Source organism: Hypomesus transpacificus, unplaced genomic scaffold, assembly GCF_021917145.1.
Source record: "Hypomesus transpacificus isolate Combined female unplaced genomic scaffold, fHypTra1 scaffold_250, whole genome shotgun sequence".
In the NCBI taxonomy this organism is placed as follows: Eukaryota; Metazoa; Chordata; class Actinopteri; order Osmeriformes; family Osmeridae; genus Hypomesus; species Hypomesus transpacificus.
Genome location: NW_025813778.1, coordinates 62309 through 84613, shown reverse-complemented (window position 1 = coordinate 84613; position 22305 = coordinate 62309). Strand labels below are relative to the sequence as shown.

Sequence of the window (22305 nt, the reverse complement as noted above, 5' to 3'; positions counted from 1 at the left end):
GAGAGAAAGAGAAAATGAGAGGAATGTGGAATTCACTTTTAGAATCGAAGGGTTCTCCTTTTGAAGGAATGATTGTTCCATTTTGTCTTTTTGTTTTAGATTTATGAAAGTAGCATTTGAATTGTTTCACAACAATTTTGTTATTCATTTAAAAACGAAATATGCTGTTTAATAGGATAAATTGACATCTATTTGCCGCAGTTTATTCAAACATATTACCAATAACACATTAAGATACTTTTCAATCACCACCTACATTATAATGAACTTATTTCTGCAAATCTTACATTATAACCAACTTGTACAAAAAACACGTTGCAAGTAAAGCATGCGGGATTTATATTTTAGCAAACAATTGAAACGAAAATACTCTTGACTAAGCATATAAAAGTTTAATCACTAAACAGAACGCAATGCCTTAACTGGGCCATGCTCCGTGGCACCCCTGTATTAATGGTCAAAGCACATTTAGCAATATAAAAGTCTTAGTTATAGCCTATACAATAGATTTCTTCTTCAACCGGGTCCGGTTTCATGTGTTTGCTATTGTTTTACTTTTAGATTATTGTCCAGGAGTTGGTGTTTAAACCTAGGATTACACGTCACGTTCAAACAGTTGGGGGTCCATGAAGCAAAAGAACAAGCAAAACAAAAGCACAAAATTGTTCCTTGTTTTTCAAGTTAGTCTATGTACAATGTTGCAAATGTAACACGTCTTCATCACTTTAAATTGTTGTCCAAGTTAATTTGGTGAACACATAGCCTACAACCCGCATAATCCATTTGAAAAACACAAGATTGCAACTAATCCAGTTTAGTTGTTTTTTGCCCCCCACCTCCCCCATTTCGCAGGTAGTCTACACAGCTGTCCGCAGAAAAAATAGTATTGTTTTCATCCGTGCTTTGACCCGTCAACTGTTGTACTGACAGGCATTAAGACTAGAGCCGGGACTTTGTAACCCGCTGTATCCAAAGGTTGGGTGCTGTTTTGACTTTAGTCTAAGAGTAGCCAGGCTCGAGTTGCATGTGTCTCTGTACACGCTGTACGGTGAACCGGGAGGCCCGTACGGACAGGCGGAGGAGGACATGGCCGAGTTGATTGTGGAACTGCTTATACCGTTGAGATTGCTGATGTTGTTCAGGCCCGCGGCTGCCATCCCCGGTACACTCGAGTGCCCATGCATGCCGGAAGCCATAGTCATTGAGGAGATGGAGTTAGGAGCGGAGAACATTGATTGTGATGTGAGGGGACTCATTGAGTTGAAAAATGTGAAGTTCTTCGTTGAGAGGGGGGCCGGGGTCAGTCCTTTGTTCGTCCAGTTGTTGTAGGTGTAGGCTGGGTACATGTAATCGTCCGGTTGCATGAGACCGCTGAACTGGGGAAGGTAACTGTTTTTGCACAAGTCCATCTGCTGGTTGCGCTCGCGCTTCCTCCATTTCGCCCGCCGGTTCTTGAACCACACCTAACAGTCAAAGGGGAAACTTTATTTATAAAGTATTGTTCACAATGAGTTATTGTGAAACTCGTGTTATTGATATTGATTTGTGGTATAAACATATATAAAAAAGTATGTATAGTGTAGGCTAAAATACAATAGGCTTAGGCCTATATGATATTAATATTAGGCTATAGGCTACATGTTGTTATAAAGTCATCGTTATAACCATTTATTATAGCCTTATTATATCTCAAACAGCCTACAGTCTATGGACTCCGTTATCAGTCGCACAGTCATTGTCTTGTTAAAAATGATGTGAAATTGTGTATATAGGCCTAGCGCACATTTCTTCGAACACTTCGTTTTTATTCAATTGTGAAAACAATTTACAACCACTATTATTCATTTATCAGCGGAAACGTAATTTTAGCCACCTGGTGTAGGCTACACGGCCTCATTGACGAATTATCCACAAGACATGGCACAGCCTTTGAGCGGAGATGGCTACGGCCTATATATATATTCAATAGCTGGTCCACTGTAGGCCTCCTGTCACGTCTCCAAAGAACAGTTAAGGCTTTCAGAAACACGTGACATCTGAAATTAGGCTACATGGCCAATCATATAGCTAGGCAAATGAACAAGAAAATAGCTTCTCTGCAATTTGTAAGGAAGCTCTAGCTATACAGAGATCATCCTTCCCTAATTCAGTTATTTAACTTTGCATAATGTTGTGTTGCAAAGAGACGAGAGAGCTAAACATAAAAAGTAGACCACATCCCCCTGTCATTTTAAAATTTGAATGAGGAAAACCAGTTATTGAAATAACAGCAGTCAAAAAGAATCGGTGCTTCGTGTAACTGGGTAGTAAGGAGCGAGATGCGTTGTCCTGCCAACGGTGTTATTGGGCATGTCAGTGCTGAGAGAAAGCGTTGGACTGAGTCGTTAACATTTAGCAAGGAGACAATAGAAAGTGCTTGCAACGCTCGGGGGAGGGAAATTAGGGTGTCATCTCTACATCGTAACGTTGTTAATCACTCGTAATTACAGCTATGAAATCATCCAACTGATATTCGAGTGTAGACCTGAACTTAAGTAATTCAGTACGTTTCAAACAAGTTTCAACGGAAACACGGGATAAGGAAGCAGATATTGCGCGCCTTCGGTGCACGGCCTTGAAGGCATCTCTCGAGCCTTACCCTGACTCTGGCTTCAGTGAGGTTGGTCCACACAGCTATTTCCTCTCTCGTGCTCATGTCCGGATAACGGTTCCTCTGAAAGGTGGCCTCGAGTTCTTGCAGCTGTTGACTGGTGAAGTGAGTCCTCTGGCGTCTCTGTTTCTTCTTCTTGTCGTCTGTGTTTCCGTCGTCGCTCCTTTGTTCAACGCTCCTCTCCTTTTCTGTGAGTTACACAAATGATACAATCTAAACGTATAGTTCCAACATAACCAAACACTTAACTCGCATAGACTCAAAACCAAGCAACGGTGCGCGCAAAAGACTAACTACAGGCTCCTGGATGACGCTCTTGTGTGGAGAAGGTGTGTGTACGGAGAACAAAGACAAACTCATTCAGGCATTCGAGTGCTACGAAGTGTTCACGAGCGACAATTGTATGTAATGCCTATTTTGAAGAATGTTTAGGTGAAACTATCACGTGCCCTTAGTGAAATATTAACAGATAGTCTTGGGCTCAAATATTGATTCTTAACCACGATGAGACATTCATTGGGCACTAAATACCCGTAGGCCTAAAGATCAATACAATCCTTTTGTCTCAAAGTTTATCCAGTCTTATCGTCTATACAAATGCCCTTTTATACGTGTCCTTCAATAATACGATTATTTAGTTAGGTTAAAACATTACACTAAGAAGTAATGTGAGAATATAAAAAACTAATCAAAAGCTTATTTCCAAACCATGGTTTGTGATGCTGTGTTGCAAGTTTAAACTGTGTGGCATGAGGTGTGTAATATAAATGTACATCACTGTATACTAGGCCTAATTAAAATAATTATTCTGTCAATAATAATTTTGCTACCACAGGTCCAGGATCAATTGTATTTATTTTTGTCAATAGATTTTCAACCACAATTCCTGAAACGCTTCATGAAACTGAATTAAGGTATGACACCTGAAAATTCCATTGCATTTTATGCTATTAGATATACACAATATTAAATGACATTTAGCCTTTAACCGTGACTATCCTCTATGTAACTTTCCTTTTCCAATGAGTGACTTGGCTTTTATATGTCAATAATAACACAAAATGCATTTTATAGAATCAGACAATAGAACTTGCTCACAATACAGTGCGTGATAAATAAGAGAATTGGAACCTATGCTGGAATATAGGTGAGATTGAAAAGAGGGATGGTCAGTCAGTTATTGTCATACAAAATACTGTCATGCCTTGATTTCTTTATAGCTTCACTCGTTGTAGTCCATGCATGTTGATAATAAACTTCCCTACGGATAGGCATAGGCCACGGATAAGCAGTCCTCTTACGCGTAGGCCTAGATTCTGTGCATTGTATTGTTTAGATGTCAGAAACATAGCATGTCTACGGTTAATCATTGGTATTAATACGTTTTTTAGCATTGTTCAGTAGCAGTGTGGGGTAATGAAAAGGCCGTTGAATCGGTAAAGTACCTGCTATTTCAGTATCTGAAGACTCGCTGCTTGAATTCTGTAACGTTTCTCGAGCGCCGTTCGAAGTTCTCGGCAAATGAAAGGTGGAAGCCATGTCGCGCGCCGGCGGAGGTCTCACAGTCTCTGCGATTCTGTCCAAATTCATTCCACCTTGAAAAGAATGATGATGCCGTATTAACAATTGCGATTAAATCCCCTAGATTGAGCCTTTCCTTAGTTATATGCTTCAGAAATCCAAGCGATTACCATTATTGCAAAGAAAGCTTTTTCAAAACAGATCTCCAAGAGATTATTCTCCGGAATATCTGCTCCGTTTCCGTGGAGCAGTGACAGTACGGTTGCCTTCTATAGTTTCCGTTGGTGTGACCGAATGGAAGCGCTTGCAGCACGAGCATGAGACTGGATCCACCCATTTTATGCGCTAAAACCTTCCCAAATTTGAGCAGAGTCCCACCCACATGTGGATAGATTTGAATGTGACTGAAAAGAAGAACGATCTTTTTTTATTTATATCAGGAGTGCACAACAGGCAGAGACACTTGGAAACTTTGGAAGAAAAAGCTCTTTCTTCAGATGTATTTGAAATATGCTCTTGCGCAGCAGAACAAGGAACGCTCACGCGCATGAGGTGTATCTCGGATACGACCGTATAGCCAAATCAACATTTGCTTCACTCCTTGGAGTGGAGAATGCCTCATTTACTTGTATTTTCTTTGTGAAAGAAACACGTAAGCGTATGCGTTTGTGCCACCTTGATTTTACGCGTTTTTTCTTGTCTCAACCTTTAATAATTCAATGAATACAATCAACAATCTAAAGTTACTGTCAGTATCTGTCTCTCTGTGTGAGTTAGAGAGCAAAACACAATTTTACTAACAACCACAATTCCTGATCCATTTAACAACCACAGATTGCTGCATTGGCCTATGCCTTTCAGATGCTATGTTTTTTTGATTTATGGTTGCAATTTGTTAGATAGCGAACTAGACTCGCGTGGCAATGTCAAGAATGAAGCCACAATCCAACTCAAGGCCTCATTGCTTCAACCAGGACTATGTCGAGATAATCCAATGAGTAATTTGCCTGTCCCAGGCCAGAAATTGCCGATTATTTTGACGTAATCTCCTTACTTTAGATATGTAACCCTATCACGGCATTACTGTAATTGAGCGGCGCCTGCTGGTCAGACATGACTGAGCTGCCCATGCAACTTTCTACAAGTTCACCCAAGGATCCTACCAGTGAATAGGCTGTAATCAGGTACAACAGTAGGCTATTGTATCGTTGAACCCGTACGACGGTTCCCTGCGTCGAGACTCGTTCATTGTCTATTATCCATGTAGCCTACAACACTGTATTATTTAATTAATGAACATATTACGTTTTTCTCTCAAATTAGACGCACCCACCCCTGGGTGCGCTCGGACTAACCTATCGGCAATTGGTGTTAGATAGGTGTGCGCCGACTCTCCTCCAAGGCGCCATTGGTAAAAGTTTTAGGTAATTGTATAGCAAACTTTTGACATGAGACCCCGTCAAACTGGAAATCTTCCCTCGAGCGCCTTTTAAAGGGAATTGTGCAACCTCTCAACAATCACTTGGTTTTTCATTCATTTGTTCAGTTTACTCACCAAAGTAGGCTACTGCAATACTGTTTTTATGAACGGCTTTTGACAAACCCGTTTTCATTAGTTAAGGCCCCTTTGCGCCTTTTTCACACCACCAAAATCTCTGGCCAAAATTCCCAACAATGCTTAAAGAATAGCTATTGAAATCCTGTCTGCTTGCAATGATTATATTTGAAATAATATAGCCTATTTGAGTGGCTTTAAAATAGTCATCATTACTGCACACTGGGACCTGTCTCACGTATGCTACACATGCAGAAATACCCCCCTTCTCAAAACAAGCTAAATGTGTTTGCACTATTGGAGAGAGATTATATAGACAAGGTGACATGCACCCAGCAAACAACTATGCTAGCCACTTGTAGTAATAATAATTTCATTTCACTATAGGATCATGGATAGGCGTGTCTTCCATATTATTCGTTAAAAAAATTCAGCCTAAGCTTTTTAAATGTAACATTTCATTGGTAAGCGCTTTTGGGTAAGTCGAGATGTTCAGAGATGAAGAGGAGTTGGTGTGATGGATGGCACAACCGGGGTACAACACACTATTCATCCCCTGTGTCAGGTCAAAGGTCACTTGCAAGATAAGCACTCATATTTTCTCGTCAAAGTGAAAATAAACTAGGCTACCATCGTTAGTTATAAACCAAACAAAAACTACACACGCAATTCAAGTGCTATTTTCAATCCTCTTCAGTATTATTTTCAATCCGTCTTTTATATTGACCGACCAAACAAACCGGACGCGGGCAAAGATAACATAGAAAATTAAATGATGACATCGACTCAAAGGAAGGAGAGGCGTGCATGGACCTCGAAAGTAATTAGACACTGTGCGTAACACGAGCTTGTTCCAGGCTAATGACATTACGGTCGTAGTGACCTCCCCGTGCTCTTCTCTAGTGGACAAGTGGTTCAAGGCCTGCACGAGCCGGTAGCACATCTGACATTTGAGGGGTTGTTTGTGAGGTTACCGAGTTCAGGCGTTATTTCACGAATTCATATTATTTGGGATGGTTTATACAGCTCATTTTGAATGTAGCCTATTTGTCCCAACGAAATCGATTTGATGGCTGATATTTGTTTTGTATTCCACGCACAAGTAGCCTATTTTACGCACAAGTCACATCCACCCTGTTTAATCCCATCATTTACCCAAACGCTTAGGGATGTTCCTACATCTGTAATTTTTACAAATTGTTTACATCATTACGAGAAAGTCGTGGGGGGGAAGGATGTAACCTATTGAATAGCCTATATAAACCAGGAATATTTATCTTCCAGTCATCGCTTTGTGACAACATGAAGGGACTGTAGCCCTGAGCTTTTTACACAAGATTTTGCATCTGGGGAAACTAAGATTTGATATATTATTGTTCCCATTCTAAAGCCATTTTACAACGAATATGAAGAATTGTCAATGGGCCCTTAGACGTGGGATCAATGAACGGTAGCCTAAGGAAGTTAAAAATAATACAAATAATAAACCGTTTCATTTTGTAATTAATTGGTGGGCCTAAGTCTGCTTAGGACCATTTAAATAGCCCTCCCCTTGAAGTCCAAAACATGTTGATTTCACATGCTACATTATGTGTTTAAGTTCAACGTGGCTTTAACGTGTAACATAACATGTTGTTCAAATCGCATTAAACGGAATTCACAATGATTGTCGATCACTCCCTACAACATTGACTTTGTAAATAACCTCCAGTTCTCTTTCTCAATCAACTTTTCAACAACGTATTGAAATAGGTAACATGTTTCAAAACATGCAAAATACATTAAGATGCTTCAATGTTTTATTACGCGATTCTACAGATATGTTGCGTAATGTTTACATGCCAAGTAGGCTAATTTAAGGTTTAGGATAAAGCAAAAGACGCCTACCTGGGTCTCCGCACGAGGTGACATTCTTCGACAAATTAAGTTCCATTCCAAATGCCTGAAAAACAGAACACATTTGCACACGTTATTATTGGCGTGTAAGTGATAGAAATAACACGTAAAGTAACTGCCTATTGAGATGTATAATTATTGACGTTCGCTTTTGAAAAACAGGAAAATACCGTTCCAAGAGAACCGAGTACAACTTTGACAACTCATGCAGGGGATTCCTTTGTTGGTTCTTCACAGAAACTTGTTAGCCTTTTTTCACGAAAACGGATAAGAATTATAGTTCCCCTCCACCATTCAAAAACGTCCTATTCACTCCTTTCACAAAGTTAGCCAATGTATTTGCCCTTTCCTTGTATCCTGTAACAACCAGAGATCTCTGTCTCGGAGTTGCCTAAAAGTTTATCTTTGCCATGATGTATACACATAACCCCACTTATCTGTAGGAATCCCTTTGCTCGTTTTATGTCCATAATAAATCGTGACATAATGGATGGTTACCTTTCTTTCTTCTTTTCTCTCTCTCTCTCTCTCTCTCTCTCTCTCTCTCTCTCTCTCTCTCTCTCTCTCTCTCTCTCTCTCTCTCTCTCTCTCTCTCTCTCTCTCAAACACACGCGCGCGCACGCACACACGCACGCACACACTCAGTTATTTGTGCCTGTTTTCTGTGCAGTCTGTTGGATATTGACACGGGTGACACAATTATTAATTAATAAGAAAATGTACTTGAGACTCTATATAACTTAGAAATGAATTTACTTAACTATGACATTTCTAATCTCTTCATTTGAACAAGACATGCTCACTCTTACCAGACAGATAAATGAACCGTTCTTTGTGAAATACAAATCAAATATCTTGGCAATTTAACTGTACATTCGACAAAGTATCTAGACGTCACACACACTAGAAGCTCACTAACCCAAGATACTGAAACTATGCTACGCTAAAACTCTTATCACGGTCGTGCGCAAGAGAACTGGAAGTCTATCCATCAACTGTAGACCGGCTACGGTTGTCATCGATAGGTCTCCACCGAGTAGCCTACCAGCGCACCGGATAGACGAATTTTATGTCTGCCAGGGACTTTGGAAGGTTTTGGAAGGATCATGTCCAAAATAATTTGGTCTGTACCCATGCACGGCCGCTTACGGAATGGAAAGGCACACAGCGTAAACACATAAACCTTCAAGGTACTGTGCATACAACTTCATGATTGTTTTCAAATGTGCGCCGACAAAACTCACCAGTTGGTTCCCAGCAAAGACAAAGAAAACAATGTAAAACGTTAAATTGTCCCCATGCAGCTGTTAAATATATCCACTAGATTAGAGCGGGCATGTGCTGCGTCCAAATAATATGCGCTTTGATAGCCTCTCTGCATTGCGCTCGGTTTTCTTCGGAAGGACCTTTCTTGTGTTTTAATGACGTCACGACGCGAGCGACCCCCCTCCTTCTCCCATGGCAACCCGATACAGGATGCGCACATGCTACGAAAAGACGGACATTGAACCAGTCTTCTGGAGGCGGCTTTGAATGCGTAGGCCTATGCATGCAATAATATCTTGACTGACGTTTCGTAAATTATTTTGCCTTTCAAACAGCGTTATGAGCAAGATCTTGTCAACAAAATGTAGCCAACTAAACATGGTTTAGTATTTTTTTTTAAGGCTGTCTTTGATTGGCTCATGTGTTATTGTCAAACTCTGGTCGAAATTATGCTGAAAGTACACAGTTTCATTAAATTAGACGTTTGAGGGAGGAAAAAACGGATGTTGCAACAATCCTGTGGTGGTTTGGTTTTGGAGTTGTGCGCTATAGGCCTATTTCATATTTCAATTTTGATGCACATTATTGAAACTTTGTTATGTGGTGAAGCAAAAATGCTTCAATAATAACAATAATTATGTGTGTGTTCATTTTTTGTATTTTGGCTAAAGACAGTTTCCAGTTTCCATCACTTTAGTACGCTATCATGTTGCCTAACGTGGCTAAACCCGGTAAATGTATGTTTATATTAATCTATATTCAGGTGACGCTATATTTTCTAGAATTGAATGCAGGTGATAGCCCTACATTTGGGCTTATATGCTAATGTGGGGTTGGCTTCTCAAATGGGTTTGGAATAATATTTTACAACATAATCTAATAATTTAACCAACTGGATTTTTTTTTTTAAACAACTCATCGATATTTTGGTTTAGGTCTAGTGTTGAATTTTAAATGTTTCCTTTTTATTTCATGATCTCTATCGATTTGAGTTCGATCCAAAAAAATCATTTGAGCCCTGAATTTAGGCCTAAAGGTAATTTAACGAATAGCAGAATAATAACACTGATGTAGACTACGCATTCAACGCTCCTGTTGAGACCTGTCAAATCTGCACGTTTATAGAATACAAGCGATCTATACACCAATGTGATGATGTTTGTTCATACGCCAAATTGGATATATGGGCTACATTATAGTATGTATCCCTCCAAAATGTTTGATGTTGAGTATATAGTTAAATAATTCTTATTGTTGCATTACTGAAGTTATTTGTTACTTACATTGCTGAAGTAAAGGTTATTAGGCCTATCTGACTCTAAGCCTTAATTTTAATGCACGAGACACCGGTACATTTAACTCACTTTTATAATAACGCAGTTGATATTGAAAATCATAGGCTACTTCTTCCATTGCAATTAGTTTGTTCCTGCGGTTGATAGTAGTGTCAAAGTAGTATTAATAACTCTACTCAAATATACTTTAGTCAACAATTGGTAATTAATTTGTAATAAAAATAGAAAATGTAAGGCTAATTGTGCACGTCGCTTTGGATAAAGATGTCTGCTAAATAAATGAATAGGCTACATAATGTGAGCCTAATATTTTTTGGGGGGAAACGGAAAAATGCATATTGTCGTGTTTGTACATGCCTCTTAGTGTAATAAACACGAACACATAAATTGGGTTTACATTTCCAAAGTCTGAATCGATGCGTATTATTTGGTTTTATTCTTAATTGTCTTTGTTGAGCAATAGACTATACGCACGCGGGCCAGCCACTCTGCTGCAATCTGCACAAGTTGGGGCCTTCGGCTTGTGAGACTAAGCGCGTTCCCGGATTCCCTCTGCCTTCCAGCTTTCTTTGTGCTTCTCCCCGTCTGTCGTTAAAGACATTGTAGAAAGTGTGAAAATGTGTCCAGTATTCCCCCTTTTTAACTTAGCCAAGAGAGCTATGCAGAAACCCAACCACGGCTGTGAGAGGGCTTCCACGGGGATTAAGACTGAGCTCTTGGGCTGTGGACAGTCCCCCAGGAGCTGGGAAACACGTTGCAGAGAGAGGGACCACTTCTCACAGCGTTTCCTAGAAAGGTTGATTTCCACACACAATATAGCGGAACTCGGCTATCTCAAGTGGAAGGTTGGTTGTGTGCCCGAGCGCAGGCGCGTGTGTGTAGGGTGAGGTGAGGGGACATCTTTTTCAGGTGCTACCCGGAGCTAAACATAATGTGCCAATGTTTGACCTTTTCTGTGTGACCTCATCTTCGGGTTGTGTGGGCTGTAGCGGCACTTGACTTTTATCGCAGTTGAAGTGTTTGTTTTTACACTTAAAGCCATCACTGTGCAGAGATATGATGTCGCACGTGGCCTCGTGATTCGTTAGCATATAGCCTAGATTTGCTAGAAATAATAGTCTTCCATTATTTATTTGTTTTTATGGAACAGGTTTACACGTAGGTTTACGCACATATAGGCATATCCGCAACATGAAGGACTGATGCATAGATGTAGATCAACGTATAGCCTAGATGCAATTTAATTACAGTTGTTGTAATATTACACAATAGCCAAAAGTAGCATTGTTTATTGAAAACAATACACAATTTTTGCAAAAGCAAATCATAGCTCGAAATCACTTAAGTGTAAACAATTTCTCTTGCGTCCATGTACAATTCGCTTGCAATTGCAACCTGCAGCAAAAAGGGTGGTATAATTGACTGTACCTGTCAGACCGTGGTTGCAAAACGATGCGTCCTGCGACAGCTGTAATTAGACGGTTAAACGCTGTAATTACACCAGCACTGAGGAGTTGGGAGTTGCCCCTGCGGTGCAACAGAGTCAATAGGCGGAGGGCTTATCCTTGTTTGGTGTGGGGTCTGGAGATGTCTGCATTGCTGTCTGTCCTACTTCATAGGGTCACCTCATAGGAGTAAATAGTCATTGTCAATGACAGGCAGTTATACACACTCGGAGAGATAGACAACTGCGTAGGCATATTGTGCAAGAGTGGGCGCGTGTGCGCGACTTGCTTAAGCAGTCCTGTTACCTGGCAACACTCCATTGTTCCATTCTCTGAAGAAAAAGAATCTTAATATCGTTCAAATAACGTGTCAGAGTATTAGGCACGAGAGGCCTGGACTGAGGAACAGTCAAGTGGCACTTCCAGACTCGGCTAAACCAATCGGGACTCGAGAGAGCCAGACATTGGACAGCTCCCTTAGCGAGCCCATTGTGACATCACAGGGACTTATACGGGGCCTAAAAGCTAACTCAGAACAGAGAGAGACAGATGGACTAAGGAATATTTACTTCATTGAGTTCCTCCGGGGATATCCACTTCAAAACGTGGGAGGGATGTCAGCCGTGGAGGCTGCAGGGGGACTGGGGCAGCTCCCCCATGACCAGAGTCTATGGCCCTCTGGAAGAAAAGAAGCAGGGAGAAGGCCCATGTCACTATTTCCAATTTGCTCTCGGAAATTAGGGATGTTTTGTTTGGGGATTACCTACGTAAACAGTCCTGCTACATAGATCATCGCGGAAAAAGGATTTATTTTTCCGTTTGATTTTCACCCCCCCCACCCCCCCACCCCGTCTCTCTCCGCCTGTCCTATGGCCCAGCACTCTATATGCTTCATAGAACAATAAAGTAACGTTCCTAACAAAAAGGTTCCATATAGAATGTAAACATTTGTAAAGAGTCACCTAACATATGGGATCCTTTTTCATGTTAAGTGTAGACAGAATTCTAGAAGAATCCAACCCATGGACTTCAACAGTCACACCTGTACTGAAGGAACGAAGGAAGATACACAGAATTGCATTTCCTGTTCGGAACCAGGAAGTTGTAGAATGTCAAAAGTTCCGAACGCTAAACCCCCGTAGGCCTATCCGCGTTTTACTGGTTTTCTTCTCTTTCCACCTGCCACTGTTAGCGACCAAACATCGTCTGGAATAACGGGCCTGTTCTGTATTCAGACACAGTCACAGCTGTTCAGTCCACTGTGTTCTAACACAGGCAGCCCTCCAGCATGGATTAATACAGTGATTTCATCGACTGAGTAGATTTGCAGTGGACATGATGTTTGTGTGTTTTGGGGAGGTCCACGCCTCTACAGTAGGCTCTATGAAGCAGGTCATCCTTAATAACCCGGACAGACATCCCAACAGGTCCGCACTGTTGATATCGACTTTACGAAAACACATTTGACCGTTTCTGCTTGCTTGAGTGACGTCTCCAGCACACTTTTGATAAATTGTTTTATTTACCCCGTATTCCAACATCTGGTTTTCTAACTTCTGGCGAGCGTGCGTCCAAACGCAGACACACACACACGCATACACACACACACACATATACACACACACTGAACTGAGTTTGGCTGTGGCTTCAGTCGTGGGCTCAGAGATTTATGGACAAGGCTTATAGCACTTGGCTGTGTTTGGGATAGCAGTGACCGACTCCATCCCAACAAGATTGCTACATCTACTCCCCTGCCACCAACCATCCCCTCGCTCCATCTCTCTTCCCATCTCTCTCTCTCTCTCTCTCTCTCTCTCTCTCTCTCTCTCTCTCTCTCTCTCTCTCTCTCTCTCTCTCTCTCTCTCTCTCTCTCTCTCTCACTCACTCACTCACTCACTCACACTCTCTCTCTCTCTCTCTCTCTTTCTCTCTCTGTATCTCTCTCTCTCTCTTTCTCTCTCTCTCAATAAAAAGAACAATCACACATTTTCTATCTCTATCTTCCTGTGTTGACCCCATCTCTGTCCTCCAGGCCAACCTTCATTCTCTGTAATTTCTCTGTTGCTCACTCCCATCCCTTCTTCCTATTTCTAAATGAGAGAGAGAGAGAAAGAGAGAGAGTGATAAGGAGGCGGAGCGAGAGAGAGAGTGTGGGGAAAACGACTTGTTGGTGGCTTTGTGTACGTCTCTGCAGATTCTCACCCACCTTACCCATCGCAGGCAGAGAGGCCAGACAGACAAGACCAGGCAACAACTCAGGCCCTGGGAACTGTCATAGCTGCTTGGAGGGGCTAGGGTGTCTCTGGTACTGCTGGGAGTCTACACACACACACACACATGCAAACATGCAACTTGTGTCGCATACTTCAGATTACCTGACGTACGTATGCGTTTGGAGTGTTGAAATGTAATGAAAAACAGAATTTTTTGTTGTTGCCTAGTTTGGGGTTGTTTGTTTCAATGGCTTTCTCTGAAACTGTAAAAAAAAAAAAAAAAAAATTCAACACACCCCGAGTGAGGCAGAGGGCGGTTGGGATAAAGCACCTGGAGGAGAACAGCCTACTCCAGTACTCGGCCGAGCCCAGGGCCTCCCAAGGTGCATTGCTGCCCAGCCTATGGCTCCATTTGTGCTCCCCTGACACAAAGATTTATTGTGTAAACATTACCGTTCCGAAAATATACATATTGAAACAATTTTTGGACAAACACGGCAGACAAAGTGAGCGTCCTGGCCTGTCATGGGGTTTGGAGGTCTGGGCGGGGCGGCCCAGAGGGGCGGGGCAAGGCAGGGAGCAGCCAGACCATTAGTAGTCCTCGCTTCAGGAAGCCTGAAAAGGTACGCAGGCCGGGGAGGTATTGTGCGCCGTCACACAAGAGCGAGAGACTGTCAAAAGAGAAACAAAGGCGGGAAAAAATGATTAAAAAGCTGCCAGAACCTGGAGAAAGAGAGAGAGAGAGAGAGAGAGAGAGAGAGAGGGGGGAGAGATAGTGGGGAGAGAGAGGTAGAGAGAGAGAGAGAGAGAGAGAGAGAGAGAGGGGAGAGAGAGAGAGAGGGGAGAGAGAGGGTAGAGGGTGAGAGAGGGGGGACTGAAGAGACGAAAGAGAAGGAGAAGGAGAGGGAGAGGGAGAGGGAGAGGGAGAGGGAGAAGGAGGGAGAGGGAGAGGGAGAGGAGAGAGGGAGAGGGAGAGGGAGAGGAGAGAGGGAGAGGGAGAGGGAGAGGGAGAGGGAGAGGGAGAGGGGCCAAACGAAAGCATGCCACCAGAGTAAACAGTTGTGCAGAATGGACAACCATGAAGGCACACAAGTGAACACCTGTGAAAGCTTGTGCATACCTACATGTGGAGGACAGGGATAGGAGCATCAGAATGTTGTCTCAAAAACAAACATCTCACGTTCCAGCCAATCACACACCCCAGGATGGCCACGTCGGCCAAACGTGATTGGTTCAGCCAGCCTTGACCGTGTCAGTGACAGTTAAACTGCACAGGACCTATAGGTTGATCCTGCATCGAGGGCTGTATTTAGAAACATGGGATAAAAAATAAATATATAATTGTAGGATTTATTCAGTACGGTGGGCCAAGTGCTTAGGAAAAATGACCTCATCCAAAACATTGAATTATGGGTGAATCGCATTGGTCTAAATCCACCTCTTGAGGATAACTGTATATGAAATATGTCATTTATACATAGAAATTATACAAATGACGTGTGCTTTACTTACCTGTTTAAGCCGACCACACCTGTGCCAACCCTTCGTCAGGACAAACAAAGGCCTGCATTGTATGGATGTTGACCCTGAGCTTTTATACAGAGTCAATCTGTATGAAAGTCATTTAATTCAGGTGTCAATGTATCCTGCTACAGAAACACAGTGTCGTTGGCTAATTCAACACTTCCTCACGACATCAGTCACGGATGAGAGAGGCTTTTTTCACCAATAGGATAAGAAAACGGGCTGAACGAGACTTCGCTAAGTGTTTGTTCTCTGTTCACTAACAACAACCTCGACCGCATGTTTACTTTTCTCACAAAAAACTCTCATAGCTGATGAGGAGGGAGGGGACGGAGGGACGGAGGGACGGAGGGACGGAGGGACGGAGGGACGGAGGGACGGAGGGACGGAGGGACGGAGGGAGGGAGGGAGGGAGGGAGGAGGGAGGGGAGGGAGGGAGGGGGGGGGAGGGAGGGAGGGGGGAGGGAGGGAGGGAGGGGGGGGAGGGAGGGAGGGAAGAGCGAGAGACGGAGGAGAGGAAGGGAGGAAAGGGAGGGGGGAAGGAAGGAGAGAGGAGGAGAGTGAGGAAGGAGAGAGGGAGGGGAGGAAGGGGTTGGATTCTGGTGGGACACTATTCCACCTCCCTGGACAACCCCCCCTCCACCAGCGTCACAGCAGCGTGATCTACAGCTGTGCTCTGCACGAGACAGGCACATCACAAGGTAGGAGCTGCACATTCCTGACTCTGTCGGAGCGAAAGGTATTCGGGAAAAAGATGTTGTCCTGAAGGACGATTTACTGCCTTGACCCAGGAATTCCACATGCTCTGAAGGCTGCGGAACAGAGAGTGGGAAAAATCGAGGGAATGAACTAGCGTGGCGTTTTTATCTTGATTGTCAGATAAAACGCTATCTGCGGCCATAAAGCTGTTCATAGGAGTCTTTAGCATGAGGCACTTTAGCCCTTTTGCTTTCTGGCCTCTTATAAAAATCACCCCAACACAGTGTCATTAAGAAGGCCCATAAAAACACAGAGAGGCTTGGCGCCCAGGAACGAGGCCCTCTGCTGCTTGCTTTTTCTTTCTTTCTGTCTGTCTTCCTTCCTTCTTACCTTCCTTCCATTCCTTTCATTTTATGTCTGTCTACTTCTCTCTCTGTCTTTCTTATTTTTTCCCCACAGCGCATCCAGGCAGGCAGAAAAACACCTAGAGGAGGCTAGGGGAGGAGGAGGGGGAAGAGGGGGAGGAGGAGGGGAGGAGGTAGGGGAGGAGGAGGGGAGGAGGTGGGGGAAGAGGGGGAGGAGGAGGGGAGGAGGTAGGGGAGGAGGAGAACCCCTGGGACCCTTTTTAGCTTCACTGATGTAGGATCGGACAAGCTTCCCACCACAACACACGCACATGCAGTGAGACAGGTGGGCAGTGAGACAGAGAGACAAAAAGGCAGACAAACAGTCAGGCAAGCAGACAGAGAGAGAGACAGAATGACAGACAGGCAGGCAAGCAGACAGCAAGAGAAACAGACAGACAGGCAAGCAGACAGAGAGAGAGACAGAATGACAGACAGACAGGCAAGCAGACAGCAAGAGAAACAGACAGACAGGCAAGCAGACAGAGAGAGAGACAGAATGACAGACAGACAGGCAGGCAAGCAGACAGAGAGAGAAACAAAATGACAGACAGACAGGCGGATTTCCACACATCCCACATCTGTGCACCGCCATCAGTGTGTCAGAATGTTCCACACTGGCATCTCTGAGACAGATGGACAGAATCCAAATGTTTAGTTTCACTGGACACACTGCGCGTGACAAAGCAGGTGTGGCAGGCTATTGTTAGATTGTTGTTAGACTAAAGCCGTGAATTATTAGCAGATGGTCCTTTGGATGAATCTAAAATACCACGGTTGGTTTATATCTTTTACCCCTAAGGGCCATGTCTGACATAGGTGAGGAGGGGGGAGGCAGGGGGGGGGGGGGGGGGAGGCAGGGTGAGAGGAGGTGGAGATGGATTTCTAAGGTTCGTTGCCCTAATACGGCGGTTTGTTTACCTGTCGTCTTGTTACTTTTGTCCTCCTGCTCTCCTTGGAGATACAATGGACAGAACTCATGACTGTCCTCCAAACAGGACCACCGGTGGAGTGCGTGTGTGTGTCATTGTCTATGTGTGTGGGGGGTTGAGTGTGTGTCGGGGTCTGTGTGTGTACTGTATGTGCGTGTGTGTGTGTCTGATGTGTGTGTGTGTGTGTCTGATGTGTGTGTGTGTGTGTCTGATGTGTGTGTGTGTGTATTTGCTGCTGGGTGTGTTTGTGTTTGCATGCAAACGTTTGTGACTAATTTGTTTTCACAGGGAACTAGAGACAAAGCAGACAGCAGAGGAGTGTGTGTTTGTGTGTGTGTGTGTGTGTGTGGTAGTGTGTGTGTGCGCGTGTTAGTTTGTGTGTTTGTGGGTAGAGGGTGACGGCTTAGGCTTGTGTCTGTGTGTGTGTTAGTGTGTGTGTGTGTGTGGTAGTGTGTGTGTGTAGGGGGTGATGGCTCAGGCTTGTGTGTGTGTGTGAGCAGTAATTTGAGAGCTTGTCATCTAAAACAAGCACATTCGTAATGAGGTATCTCCCGTACTACCTCATGCAAAGTTAATGTAGACTGAAGCTATGGAGACGGCCATCCCAGCGGACAAACAAACAAACGCCTAGCCGCTCTCTGCACTGCCCAAGCAGGAAGTAGGGATGCCAGGTTGTTCCTCTCCCCCTCGCCGTGCTGCGTGAGCTGTCATGCTTGTCCTGTGGCATCACACACGATCATCCCAGTTCAACGTGAAACCCAACTCACGTTCTGTCTGATACTGCTTCTCTGTTCATGTGTTTTCAACCATGAGGTTGTGCGATACTGTGTTTTTAATCATATAACGATAGACGTTATTTATAATGTATACATGATATTTAATATCAATTATAAACTCAATGTAAACCTGTAAAAAGCATGTGTCAATGTACTTAAATTAGATTAAGTAAAGATGAATAACTTTAACTGTGATTTTGATGTGTGTATGTGATCTCAAGTAACTGTCGTTCTGTCTGAGTTGGGAACACACAGATGCTAAGATCTCGTCAACGAGGAGATGGACCAGTTGTCATGGCGTCCATGACGTCTCTGTGAGGCGTGTAATTGAGCGTGTCATTAGGTCTCAGTGTGTCAGTGCTGCTGTCTGGTGCCCAGAGAGACCCCTCTGTCCTGTCTGTCTGTCTGTCTGTCTGTCTGTCTGTCTGTCTGTCTGTCTGTCTGTCTGTCTGTCTGTCTGTCTGTCTACCTGCCTCTCAATCTGACTCTAGATTTGACTACTGTGAAACTTGTAACTACTGTATCCGACAAATTCCCCTCCCTCCCTTCTCCTCCCTCCCTCCACTGTGGAAAGCCAGCATCGCTCTCTGTCCACAGGGTGATTTTGAACCCTTCTGAGTCTCCCGGCCGGCCTAAACTACGCAGCCATATTTCACACCAAAGTGGCTCTGGGTGGAATCTGACAAGCTTTGATCCAGTCTGCTCTAAAAGTCTCATCTGTGTGTGTAACTGTGTGTGTGTGTGAGAGAGTGAGTGTGTGTGTGTGTATGTGTGTGTGTGTGGGAGAGAGAGAAGGGGACCCAGGACTGATTGCCAGAGGTCAGGTCTACTGCATTAGTACAGCTTCATAGTTCCTGCCCCTCCACTTCTTGAAGGTTGATTGTACTCTTCAACAACCTCTCTCTCTCTCTCTCTCTTTCTCTCTCTCTCTCTCTCTCTCTCTCTCTCTCTCTCTCTCTCTCTCCTTCTCTGGAGGTGTACTGTGAGGCTGGTCAGAATGAGAGGCTGTGGAGATGTGAGAGGCCGGAAGGTCAAAGGTCAAATAAACACAGCTGGCACACTCTTCTAGTCTGGCCAACCAAACCCTATTTTCTTCCGCCTCCTCTCCGTCTCCGTCTCCGCGAGCAACCGCCTCCTCTCCGTCTCCGCGGGCAACCGCCTCATGGACGCGCTCCAGACGGGAAAAGGAGTCACCGGACCCTGGCCCAGGGGGTGTGTGGATCCCTCTGACTTTGTGGACAAGAGTCCAGCCCCGGCAACCAGCCCCGGCAACCAGCCCCAGCAACCAGCCCCGGCAACCATCCCCGGCATCCATCCCTCTGCCCGGCCCGTCGAGGACACGCATGTCCTCATGTTTAGAAGGTGCCTAAAACCCACCAGGAGGTCACCCTTGCGGTAAAGCTCTGTCACTCGGAAGAAGTCATCCATCATATTCTGCAGCTCCTCTGACGCGGGTGTGTCACACACGCACGCACGCAGAAACGCACCGATGCGGTGGAGAAAAACACACACACACACGTGTACAGGCACACACACTTCTGAAACTCACCCGGTGTTGCTCAGGTTTCAGCAGAGAATCCCACAGTCCCTCCCGACAACAACATGTTTTGACGGCTGCCGTGAGTTCGGCCCACAGGGCTGACATAATGGTTGTGTCGGAAGTTGCTTCAGTAGGTGCGTTCCTTTGTCCTCCTCTAATTCACTTGAGGTCGTATATGTTTGTCAACTGTGTCAACCCCGAGTGATTACAACAACAACAGGATGGGTCACGTCGCCTTCTGTTCTAAAGAGGTTTACCTACTTTGGGCTCTCACCGTTGTAACACAGTTTCAGTCCTGTTTAGGCTGGTTTGCACAGGGTGGTTTGTACAGGGTGGTTTGTTCAGGCTGGTTTGTTCAGGCTGGTTTGTTCAGGCTGGTTTGTACAGGGTGGTTTGTTTTGGATAGTTTGTACAGGGTGGTTTAAACCGGCTGGTTCGTACGGACTCGTTTTGTTCAGGCTGGTTTGTCAGGTGGGGGTACAGGTGGAGGTTGAGGTGATCAGACTGTATGGCTGGGCGTGTGCAGAGGCCAGTTCCCACCTTGCCACCCAACTACACCCTGCGTCTCTCCTCCCTCCTGCCACCACGACAACCCACAAGTTATTGGTGTTGGCGAGGTACACTCATGTCAAAGGCACACACACACACACACACAAACACACACACACACAAACACACACACACAGCTGCAGACAGGCTCGTCGTTGTCTTCCTGTTACAGATGGATGGCAGTGCTGACAGACAGGCAGAATAAATTGGACGGGAAACAAGCGGACGTTTCGCCTTTATTTTCCTTAGTTTTTCCCCCCGAAGTCTCAAAAGCCTGAAAGGGAGAAAGAGAGAAAGACAGAGAGGAAGAAAGAGAGAAAGGAATAGTTAGACTTGACATGTTTGTCAATGCCATTTGTTTTGTAGATGCGGTGGATGAACATGTTTGAACATTGTGCTGTACATGCTGGCTAAATTGCATGAATATCAATAAATCTTACAAAAACAAAGGTTAGTAAAACCCTGTAATAATACTCAAAAGTGTGTCACTCCTTGACCCTACTAATACACACACACGCACACATACACACTGTAGGAAACACAAAAATCTTCTTTTATGTTTTACACTATTTTATTCACGTGTTTAAAATGGTCAGCCAGGCGAGGAATGCTATTCTATGTCTGATCTAGGGTTCTTCTGTCTTACCAGAACCAGAAAGCAGAACTCAGAACCAGAACCCAGCCTCGGTCCAGCCAAACACCTTCAACATCTGAGTTACGACCAGTCACAAACAGAATGAGGAAGAGAGAGAAGAGAGAGAGAGATAAAGAGAGAGGAAGAGAAAGAGAGAAACACAGAGAGAAAGAGAGAGGAAGAGAGAGAGAGAGGAATTGAAGAGAGAGGGAAAGAGAGAGATAAAGAGAGCCTGTTAAAGCACTTGCAGAAGAGTCTGTAGTATATAAAGCCCAATTTCCATAAGCCAGGCCTTAAATTAGACGTTTGGAGTGGTGCGAAGTCAGAACTGAAGGTGGAGGGCTGGACTGAAGCGACGCTCGGAGCCAGAGGCTCAGGAAGATATACTGTGACATCAAAGCTGTTCTTTGCACCCCACAAAACCTCACAAATTTAGAAAATACCCTCGGATCTAAAAGGTGGAGGCCTGCACACGAGATCAGTTCCTTCCCTTGTGTGTGTGTGTGTTTGGGAGTGTGTGTGTTCGTGTGTGTGTATGCGTACGTGGGAGTGGTTGCGTGTGTGTGTGTGTGTCTGTGTGGGTGTGTGTGTAGACCGATCAACTGGGTTAATATCTTTGCTCCAGCTTGTGTGCATTAGACAGAGAGCTCTAAGGCTTCTCAGTGTCACTAGATTGATCGTCCAAGTCTCAAACACAATCTGCCAGGCCTGACATATGACTGTATTCACGAGAGACTGAGAGAAAAAAAAAAAGCTCTAAGTTCATTTGTCTTGAAACCCAATCACCACAGGATGGCTGCGATGTGAAGACAGAGAGACAAACCGTAGAGGAGTCACGGTGAACTCAGGCCGAGGAAGCGTAAACACCCACACGACTCATCAGTCTCCCTCATGTAGCCTTCTGTACACTGCTCGGGATCAAAGCATCAGCTAAATAAAATGAAATGAAAAATCTACGTAAGCAGGGTCATCTCGGAGTGTCTAACATGAGTACCTGCTTGTGGTCTGGTCGGTTTGGACTGGTTTGTGTCTTACAGTAAAGAGAGCAGGGGGTTGTTTAAGGCTAATAGTTTTGGATGTGCGAGAAGTTTCAGGGTCGAAACTCTCCGGGTCGTTCCAGAAAAGGTGCCCTCGAAAAACCTGATGTTTTTCAATAATTCTATTTGAGTCGACATTCCTTTTCAGCAGGATTCTTTACGGATTATTATTATTATAAAAATGAGGGTAATTTAGACAATCAGTAAAGTACAGGATTTTGTGTGCTAGTTAGTCATCCACAACCTAAACTGAACTTTGGAGAAGAGGTCACATGTTTCTCCTCAAGATCTTCAGTCAACATCGACAGATATTTTGTATTACGATTTGAACAAAAAAGAAATTGCAACAAGATATATTTGCCAAGGGGC

General features: G+C 44.2%; 1 protein-coding gene across 7 annotated transcripts; it reads right to left on the bottom strand.

Moving 5' to 3' along the window:
* Positions 1 to 188: 188 nt before the first annotated feature.
* pitx1 (paired-like homeodomain 1) lies at positions 189 to 11831 on the bottom strand. Of its 7 annotated transcripts, none has more exons than XM_047014440.1 (5): positions 11612 to 11830; positions 7614 to 7668; positions 4096 to 4245; positions 2639 to 2838; positions 189 to 1463 (listed from the first exon to the last, which is right to left on the bottom strand). In XM_047014440.1, the coding sequence occupies exons 2-5, from the start codon at positions 7657 to 7659 to the stop codon at positions 912 to 914; spliced, it is 948 nt and encodes a 315-aa protein (XP_046870396.1). In that variant the 5' UTR covers positions 7660 to 7668; positions 11612 to 11830; the 3' UTR covers positions 189 to 911. The 7 variants fall into 7 exon arrangements, with proteins under 7 accessions (XP_046870396.1, XP_046870395.1, XP_046870397.1 ...); XM_047014439.1 differs by lacking the exon at positions 11612 to 11830 and adding an exon at positions 8867 to 9023; XM_047014441.1 differs by lacking the exon at positions 11612 to 11830 and adding an exon at positions 7793 to 8108.
* Between the last annotated feature and the right edge of the window lie 10474 nt (positions 11832 to 22305).